The sequence below is a fragment of the Enoplosus armatus genome, chromosome 7, assembly GCF_043641665.1.
Source record: "Enoplosus armatus isolate fEnoArm2 chromosome 7, fEnoArm2.hap1, whole genome shotgun sequence".
Classification (NCBI taxonomy): domain Eukaryota; kingdom Metazoa; phylum Chordata; class Actinopteri; order Centrarchiformes; family Enoplosidae; genus Enoplosus; species Enoplosus armatus.
Genome location: NC_092186.1, coordinates 12,607,078 through 12,617,809, shown reverse-complemented (window position 1 = coordinate 12,617,809; position 10,732 = coordinate 12,607,078). Strand labels below are relative to the sequence as shown.

General features: G+C 41.7%; 1 protein-coding gene across 1 annotated transcript; it reads left to right on the top strand.

Annotated features, from left to right (window-relative positions):
- Positions 1 to 4,692: 4,692 nt before the first annotated feature.
- foxd2 (forkhead box D2) lies at positions 4,693 to 5,796 on the top strand. Its single transcript, XM_070909338.1, has one exon. It carries the CDS (start codon positions 4,693 to 4,695, stop codon positions 5,794 to 5,796), a length of 1,104 nt encoding a protein of 367 aa, XP_070765439.1.
- Positions 5,797 to 10,732: the final 4,936 nt, after the last annotated feature.

Below are 10,732 nucleotides of genomic sequence, written 5' to 3'. Positions count from 1 at the left end.
TACTTCCTGGTCTGATATTCAGGCCCTAGACATTTCTGCTATACTGCATTCAAACTACTGGTGCATCTAAGGGCCAGGTGTACGTTATGCTACAATTTCTGTGGGGGCCCATGAAACAATCAGTACTGGTGTAAGGAATGTATTATATTCATACTCCTATGTGGAGTCCCAGCTTCTGTTCTTCCTACGTGTTGCAATACGAACTATAACACATTTTTGCCTCAGGGCCACCTGGTGGGTCAGTCCGACCATGCACACGATCATGCATGGAGCTGAAGCAGTTAGTTCCTCTACAGTACGAGAAAACCTCCAAGACTGGTTGTTTGGTTTGAAGACTCTGATAAGTGGGACAGCATCTTAATAAAGACCAAACAGCGAGCCCAAGTGTCTTAGATAATCCACATGTTTCATGACCTGGGACTGTTACAGACATTTTAAAGCAGTTACTCAGCACGGTCAAACTCAAAGTGTAGGTCTGCTCATAACCAGCTAAACCCTATCATTCTCCAACAATGTATTAGACAACATCTTTTTGTTCTCCTCAAGAATCAAACATGCTGAACGCGTTTCACCACTAGATGGAACCAAATGCAAGATGTTCAGCCTGTGGACTTATTTTCACTCTTATACTCCTAATGATTTGACTATTGTTGTGATTACTTACACTAATTCTGGACAACAGTCAGCAGTGAAACTATTGCTTAAGTAAGCAGGTGATAATTTCCTGTGTTCCAAATGCTCATTTTGTATCTACTATCGATTGAATCAGGAATGATGTAAATATTTTTATTGTGTCTGCTGAACTGATCTGATTTGACTTTGAAGTCTATAAAAACTTTTTCATTGTGTGAGGGAGCATTGTCGTATGTATTTTTGATGTTCTGTGTCATTTGTTCATACTTAAGTGTGGGTTTCCTCTTTAGTTTCTCATGAAGAAGAAAGAGCAATAGCAATAGCAGAGCAAGACAGCATAGCTTTTTCCTGTGGAGAAAAAAACTGGAAACTGATGAAACTGTTTGTGACAAGAGGCAGTTTGTACAGAATTTGAGATAACATTGAGATATCATTAAGAAAATAAACGTTTGGCTCTATATCAGGTTGTTTCTCATGCTGAATTAAATCTTTTTATAATCAAATGACAATAAAATCTCAAGAGTTATGAGGTGCTGTCTTCAAAACTGGGACATTACCATCAAATTTTCTAAAAGCCGAAATTATTTGTGAAACTCACTGTGTTGGAAACATATCTGGCCAGCTGTCTGAAAAACAACAAAATGCTAAAAACAGCAAACATGCATCCCGAACTGCTTTTTAAATTGAGTGTTTCGATGATTAAAACAATCAGGTGCTCCTGTAGTTTGTAACCATTCTTGGCTTCATATATCATGAGAGTCTTTGAACATTGTGGTCCATTTCCCACTTGTCGTCATCAAGACGATGTTATTTACGAATAAATTGTGATGAATTTAAAACATAGAGTCACAAAGACACAGAGCGGTCAGTTCCCTTACAATACTTCTAATTCTTATTGACACAGTGCTGTCTGCTGTGTGTTTCTGCACCTTTCTGTCTTTGCTGCTGTGACTTGTAAATTCCCCCGCTGTGGGATTAATAAAGTCTAAGTCTTAACTTGAAGTCAAGTCCTCTGTAAGACCAGACAGTTTGTATCATTTACCCTTATAATGTTACAAGATACTTCATAATGCTGTCTGACAGCAATAATTACTGCAATGTACACGAATACTTAAAAAGGTATACATTGTATAAATAAATGAATGAATATATATATATATATATATCATATTAACATGGGGCTACTGCATTTTATTAACAAATAACTGCTAGACGACTTGACTTTGAACTTAATTTTCCCCTTTCTGACAATCTCAAAGGTTTTACTGTTTGCCCCATCTTTACAGGACACAACACTGGCTGTTAGTGTCACTTTGACAGCCAGAACTGTTTGGATTTGTGTTACTTTAACAACAGCAGAGGGCGCTTCAGCACCACAAACAGCAACGATGAGAAACTCCTCCATTCAGGCAAATCACGGATCATATGAATCAAAACCCCCATTGAACCTTTGGAAACTTGAAGAACAGGAAATATCCTCCATATCCTAAATTTAACTAATTAGAAAAATTCAGGAAACAAAAAATCGATCAAATAATGCATTTTCAATCATAGGTCACAACAAGATGAAATATGTGCAGGTAGGCTGTGGATGCTTTATAATAAAAAGAGTTGTAAATGGAGACACTATACTTACACACACTTTTTATTAAGTATTATATAATCTTTTATTTACTTACCGGCAAACACAATATTGGCTATAGATATTTTAAGATATCCCAACACACTATTAATCAACAAGTCTCGGCATAAAGAATATGACAGTTTTCATATCCAGGTAAAGTAGCTGTGGCCGGGTTGCGGAAGACAGTGTAAGAGGCCAAATAATTTGAAAAAGAAATAGGCTTAAATAAGAAATTTTCTTTACATGGCGCCAAAGCCTTCGGCCAATCTAATTAGAACATAAATGTATGATATAATACAGGCTGCTCGTGAGACCTGGAGGAAGTAGTGCGTGGTGTCTGTCGAGCTCTCAGTGCGTCTGTTTCAGGTTTTAAAAGGCTCGTGACAGGCAGGTCAGAGAAGAGGACACACGGATCAGTCAAAGCTCCTGTGCGGTATTTAACAAGTTGCATGCTTGACTTGCACTTGATTCCTCAGTGGAACAGTCGTTTCTTCCACATAAGGAAAGACTGAGGGAGAGAGACTTAAACTAACAAATACACAAACACACAAACCAGATATATCATGAAACGAAAACTCTGCAGTTCCCTGATGAGCCAAAACAAGATCATTTAAACAAAGGAATATGACAATCTGTAGGTTGTTTGGCCAACAAGATGAATGGGGTGTTGATGTAAAAGCATTTCAATAACTCGGTGTTTCTGCAGCGTGATGAACTGGAAGGTATACAGACACATTACACATCGTCATCTGCCGGCCTTTCACTCCTGACGGAGACGAATTGGAGCAGGTTGCAGCTGACTACAACCCCCGTGTGCCCTTGTGAATTATGCAGAAAATGCAGATGGATAATGTTGTGACTTCTTGACGGGGAAAACACAAAACCCGTGAGAAGTGATGAGGGAATTAGGCTACTGGCCAAAACCTTTGAGGAGGAATTCAATCCGGCCCAATCCGCCTTTTTATTAGGGAACAGAATAGACGCAGAATAGCTCCGTTTGTGTAGCCTGTTGATCCAACACCTGAATGGTTCAACAAAAACTGATGCAACAGATCAACATGGTTCAAGTCAAAACAAAACAAAATTTAAATATTAATTAAACGTCACATGAATATATTGATAATAGTGTTTATTTTAGTGAATTTATTGTGCAAATGTGATGGAACGGCAATATAATAATAATAATGACAATAATAATATTTAATGTGCCATTGAGTATTTGCATATGGACTTCACGTTACACGATTTGCCTCGTGACATATGCCATTATCTTTTTCCTTTATGACAATCCTGAGCTTTAACTGCAGATTTTTTTCAGATTTTTTCGAATTTAATTTAGATTATAATTTACTTGCAATCACATTATAAACAAATGGGGGTATTTGATTTGACTGTAAAAAATATTGATACATGCGTCGCTTGTGTTTGTAGTCTATTTCATAAAGATCACAATCACCATCATCCGAGCACACCTTCTACTCCTCTCACCTTACACTGCAAAAAACATAAAAGCGTCCATTTAACCGAGTCGCGCGACTTCATGTTCAGAAATAAAATCGCATTTTAAAAGATTAAATGAGACATTTCATCGTTGGGTTGTCGGTGCGACAATTTTGTTTTTAAAGCATTTGTTTTTCCATATTCCTATTTTTTCTTAATGATATGCCAGTATATTGATAAAACACAGAATAAGGCAGATCTCCAACTATACTAAGTAAATGAAAAATCTAAATTCTTAAAAGAAGTTCATAGGCTCAGGAACAATATATTACCCCCTATATAGGCGACATGTTTTGCTTCTTTCAGTTTTAGTTTTTTTTAACGAAATATGATTTTAAGATTGAAAAGCAGATCCAGATATTACTTTTTGCAGGGTAACTTCGTCCAGTTCCTGGTAACAGTGACTCAAAGACCACGTGACCAGCGTGGTCCTATAAATACCTTTTGAGAGCTAAGGAGGAGAGTGTGATAGTCTGGCTGGATACCTACCCAATCCCGTGCGTAAAAGATATTTTGGAAAGATACTTGGATACCCAAAAGTGGCTTAAATGAGCTACAGCATAAACTGATCACAGACCGCATCTCAGGAAAACAGAGTCCAGACTGGAGCAAGATCGATCGATGATCTTCTGACTGTTTTTTTACGCCTGAAAACCAGAAGTTTTCTGCTCGATGAGAACCTCGCACGGCCCTGCTTGACCAGCCTCGGACGACCAGGAGTCGCCAGATCCACAGGTCAAAGAGTTATTTATCTTTTCAATAGCTTCTAGCCATGTGTGCATTCAGTAGTTGGACATAAAGCTGCAGCAAAAGTCTGGTGTGGTTGTAAGGGGGAGAGGGAGAGTGTGTGCGCGCGCTCTCGCTCAGTGGCCTCACCGGACTAGAGGAGGAGGAAATCTGGGAGAGAGGGGGGAAGAGAAGCGGCGTCTCCAAGGATGACTTTAGGGACGGATATGTCCGACAGCTCTGCATTGTCCGAAGATGTGGACATCGATGTGGTCGGGGGTGACATATCCGTCGGAAAGGACGGAAAGTACATTCACCACGAGTTCAACTTGGACAATGACTCGGACGATAATTACTCCCAGAACGCGGCAAAGAGGGTTTCCTCTCCCGGGCTCAGCAGCTCCGAGTGCCCGTCAGACCAGATGGGGTCCAACGCAGAGGTCGGGACCGTGACCGGGGATAAACCCAGAAAGAGTGCCCTCGTGAAGCCGCCCTACTCTTACATCGCTCTGATCACCATGTCCATCCTGCAGAGCCCCAAGAAGCGTCTCACTCTCAGTGAGATCTGCGAGTTCATCAGCAACAGATTCCCCTACTACCGGGAGAAATTCCCCGCGTGGCAAAACTCTATTCGCCACAATCTCTCCCTAAACGACTGCTTCGTGAAAATCCCACGGGAGCCTGGCAACCCCGGAAAGGGCAACTACTGGACCCTCGACCCGGATTCCGCAGACATGTTCGACAACGGGAGCTTCTTGCGCAGGAGGAAGCGCTTCAAGAGGCACCAGGCGAATGAAATCCTCAGGGACTCCGGTGGCTTTCTGCCCGGGTTTGGATACGGCCCGTATGGATACAACTATGGACTTCAGCTGCAGAACTTCCACGCAGCCCACAACCCGTATCACCCACACCACACAGGTGGTTCGTTCCCGTTCCCTAACACCCCCTGCACCTTGCCCCCATCACCCTCCATATTCCCTGCGCCGCATCCCCTGCCCACGCTTTTAGGGGCCGATTTAAGAAAGTCCTTTTATCCCCAACTAAGCCCGTCTCTGCCGCCCCTCAAGACGGACTCCAGCACCCCGAGTCGGCCTTCATTCTCCATTGACAATATCATCGGTGCGGCCAACTCCACCGCCTCTTCCTACAGCGCACAGCCGGGCAGCCAGGCTCAGATCCTGGCCATGTTGACCCCAGCACTGGCCTCTGCTTCCAGCCATTTGAACCTAACACAGGACAGCATATTACAAGGCGGGCCACAGAGTCAGACTTTTTCCAGCAAAACCCCGAATATGAACACTTGTCCTTTCTAAAACAAAAAATCTTTTACTAAAAAGCCAATTGTGGCGTCGTCCTGTGTGAAGGTAGGCTGTGCGTTCTTGGTGAAATAAGAGTGCTTTGGCTCTCCAGGTTTCCTAACAACGTAACAGGAGAGGAAGGTTTATTTATGGTTTGTAAATATGTGTATAATATTGAGAGACAAAAGCGAGAGAAACTCGGAGAAGGATCTTTTCAAACAATGCTGGCCTGCAATCTGGCATCATGGCCTTCATTTGTCGGTGGGAGAAAAATAATTAAAAAAAAGATCCTGTTATTTTAACATAAGTTAAAGGTGTCAGCCGATTTTTAAAAATATATAATTGAGAATTTTATTATGATTTATATTGTTTTTATTTTGTGCGTCGTGAGAAAATGGCACTGTTGTTGTTGACATAGGCTGACAGAGACGGCAAACTCAGGTTTTACTTAGAAAGCACATGGAGACAAACGGGGGTGTCTGACAAAAATAACAATTTCTCACCATCACTTACCCCCTAAATCTCCTCTACATGGTGAATTTGTGACGATATCATTTCATGTTGTCGGTGGACACGTAGGCTATGTGGTTTTGGTATAAAAGAGCGCATTACCTCTCTCAACCTTTTACTTGTTGTTCGTTCCTATCTATTTCACAATTGAATCTGTGAAACATACAGTATGTCATGTGTTGCCAATAGAGAGAGAGAGACACCTAAATGTTCATAGGTCATTTTTTTTGTTGTAATGACAAGAATAATAAATGTTTGTGAATTTGAAAAAAAAAGAAAATCGTTAATTTTTTTTTATTGCATGGGAAGTTTTTGCTCCATTAAAAAAAGAGGGTCAATAAAATAGACTAAGCAGCAGCACATACGTTGAATTAAGGCTATATCAGGCTATATGCTGTTTTTGCAACCATTTGTTTTTAACTTGCAAATGAATTGTTTTGAAAGGAACCATGCATGCTGCAGGGTTTCATTTTAAAGCAGTTTTATTTGTTTTTCCAGTTAGCAAAAGCAGCCATGCTATATTTATTTACCTATTTGCACATAAAGGACAAATCTTAATATTTATTCTTCTAAGTGTGGACCCTAACCAAATTACAACAAGCTGATCAGACAAAATACATTAGTCTCTTAGTAATGCAGTTAATTAAGAGTCTCTTTTTAGGTGTGAGAAACGCACAAAATACAGATTAAATATTTCAAACACGACTTGATGTGTATAGCAGCCATGAATATCACGCAACAGTGGGCAAGTATTCCTCTTGTGTGGCTCTTGCTCGCTTGTAAAGGACCGTTTTCTAGCAAGTTACAAAGGCCCTAAATGAATGGGGGCGTTCGCAGGCCTTGGCGGTCTGTAATTGAAAGTGAACAAGGATATACCCACGGTCTTTGGGGTTTTCGTTGCTAATTTGTAGCAGCATTTTTCATCAGCCTCCTAATCTACCATAATGCGGCTTTTTGGCCGTTTGTTGATGTTGTCAGTGTGGACCCCTGGCCCAAGGGAGTGAATGTGCGCGCAGCGAGCGGTCCCATGTGAGGCCAGCCACACACATTTAGACCCTGAAAAGCAATCTTCTCTAAAGGCCCTCGGTCTGCTCCGCTTTCATGTCATCTGTGTTGTCTCGGGATACATTATAAAAGGAAGCAGTGGGACTCGTCCGGCTACAGAAAACATGCCTATTGGTCTTTTTCAGAGTTGTTGGAGCACATGTTTCCAGACAGAAGGGGGTGTAAAGCCTCCTTTATTTACCAGATCTGTGTGCAAATGGTTAAATTAGTTTGTGGGTGTTTTGACAGATGATTATTAAGGATGAAGGGTGGGAGGGCTGACTCCTCTGTTTTCCCTCAGCACAGCTCACTGAAAGTCTTTGAAACGAAAACCAACACATGACTACTTTTCTTCCTCCAGAGCCCAGCCTTTCTTTGCTTCCTTTCTTCCTCTCTCTCTCCCTGTGAGTGCAAATTGGACAATTGATAAATATCGCAAAAGGATTCGGGAAATCATTTCGATCAGAGCTTCTCCCGCCACATCCAAGATCTTAATTGATATCCTGCACATATAATTTGCAGAGTAAATGAGGTGGAGAAAAACATTAGCAGACTATTGAAGTTTTCTGTGCACACTCGCCCTGACAGGGAGTCGTTACTCACCGCATCAGTCCATTAAAATCCACATGAAGCGTTTGCAGAGGTGGTTAAAAACCATTGAAATAACGGCAGGAACGAAAACTAAGCCAATAAAAATCACGGGACACAAAGCATAACACACACACACACACACACACACTGGATCTGCCATGGGGAGGTTCAGCCAAAGGCACCGGCTTTGAAAATGGACGATTTGAGACTGAAGCCATTTCTACGGATTTCCAGCTCAAATGCGCACAAACACTGTCCATCTCTGCTGTAAGATTACAGGCTTGTGACCCAGAATAGACCTGGATCTTCCTCTTCCTCAAACCACCACTGACACTGAACACATTAGACATCCGGGGCGCATCTTTCAAACGCCCTTTTCATTTTTCATGCAAGTTCCTGATGGGATGTCATCACACGTTAATACTTCAGAAATGTTCCCGGTTTCCGCGCGGGTTGTCACTTCACGACCACCCACAGCTTCTGGTCTGAGTCTTTATTTAGGCACCGGGACGACATTCGTCCTTTTCTTTTTCTTGACGCTTTCTCAAACGAAATAAAGAAAGAAGTGAGTGATATGTGAAGTGACAGCCAAATGATTCAACAGTCACCAAAAACACATTTATACATTTCAAGGCAATTCCCATCTCTTTCTAACCGCTCCCATATGCTCTGTTTGGGCGTAAGCAGACTTAAACCCGTATATGTCATTTATTTATAGACTCAGATGTCAACATAAATTTAGATTTATCTCTTCTTTTCTCTCTAAATATTTTCTCCTTTTAGGATTCGCGGGGAAAGTCCCAGGAATGACATTACGTGATTAGAGCAAGACCACATTATTATCATTATTATTATTATTATTATAAATTTTCATCTTAAACAGCGCGTGACAGCAGGGGATTAGATGAAATCGTTTTGCTTTAATCTTTCACTGCCTTGCCAATAACGTCCCTGATCGATGCATCTTGCACTGCATGTTGCGTCTTGAAGGACACGAGGACAGAGGCTGTGCTGACACCACGAGGAAACCATGTGTGTGTGTGTGTGTGTGTGCGTGTGTGTGTGTGTGTGTGTGTGTGTGTGCGTGTGTGTGTGCATGACGTGTGAGTAGAGATGTCAGGCTAGTCTTCAAGGTCACGCTCTTCAATTGAAACTGTTGAAAGCCATTCTTCAATTGTGTATAGCCTAGAAATAATAATATAATAACATAGCCTGCTATAATATAATGCAACATAGTATAATATGAAATAATATAATATAATATTATGCACCATATCTGCTTAACGAGAATACACATCGGCCTATATATTAATTAATTAATAACCGTTTATAATGGTGTAACTGAAGGGCTGCATCATTAACATGGTTACAGACCTATTGAAGATCTTTTAGGGTTTTAGTCCCAATGAAATGACCCGTATTAAATGAACCCCCTTAATAACGAATGAACTGACTGACGTATCTATTTATTTATACACATGGAAAGGGCAGGTGCTATAGAGGCAGCTTTAGTTTCCGAAGGACCTATATTGTTATTATAGCTTGGAGTTATATTTTCTGCTGATAACATAAACGGGACAAAAGCAGTTTTTAAATTTTGAAATTCGACAAGTTTTATCTGAACCTTGAACTTTGTTAGGTACGATAAATGCCCCAATATGGAGAAACAGCAGATCCCAGTTCAGCTGGATTTATGTTCAATTGAAAACTGCTGTGCTTTAAAGAGTGTATAGTAAAAACAAACCACTCACATTTTACTTTTTGGGACATCCTGGAAACCCTTATGCCTCCCCATCACATACACACATACACTTGTCCACAAAGTCCTACTTGTGGTCCCTGACTTGGGAGACCGTTAGGGACTGTGACCCTCCTCATAAACCAGCAACTTTTACAGCCAATTGCGCCCCTTTTCTGCAACACGTGTCCATTTCTTTCACTTTTCTATGAAACAAATAGGACTATATCTTACCCCCCCCGCCCCCCCCCCCTCTCCTTCCTCAGCGTATGTGTGTGGCTGTGTGCGCGCGGCAGAAGAGCCTCCTCGCCCCCACAGAGGAATGTTGGCCCGGTGCACGGCTCCCCGGCCTGGAGGAGAGGCGAGCCGCGGCCCTGGCTGCACCGCCGCTATAAATCACAGCCTCCCCTCGCTGCTCCCCGTCTCCCCTCCAGCCTCCGTGTTTTTGCAACAGACAGAGGAATCCTTCGCTTAATTAATTTAGAATGTGTAAATAAAGCGAGGACAGTGAACTCCCCATCATCTCTGGAAACACAATATTAACTTTGGAAGATCTTCGCCCCGCCGACTCTGACACACTAAACGAACACCTGCTGCAGGAAAAAAAAGACGTGCGCGCGCGCGTGCACGGACACACACACACACACACACACACACACACACACACACACACACACACACACACACACACTGCCGGGGTAGGGGTATTAATGACGGCAGATATTAGCCTGCAAAGATCACCAGAATATGATAGCAGGTGATAGCCGTCGTTCAAGCCTGTTTTAGAAGAGTGAGGATGTGTGTTTACTGTAAAGTCTGGATAGCGTGTTTAAAATATATATATATTGACCAGAATCAGGGTTTCCCCTTTGGTGTTTCAAGTTTTTTGATCAGATTTTTGTTCCTGAAACATTTTAGATCCATGAAGACTGAACGGATAATAAAAGTGTTGAAATTAAAATCTGGCTTTGGAGGCTGTTTGTGATCAACAGACGTGTGACTGGCGCACTTTACCTTACTGACATATTAGTGATATGAGAACACAAAGCACTAAGTAACAAATTACGC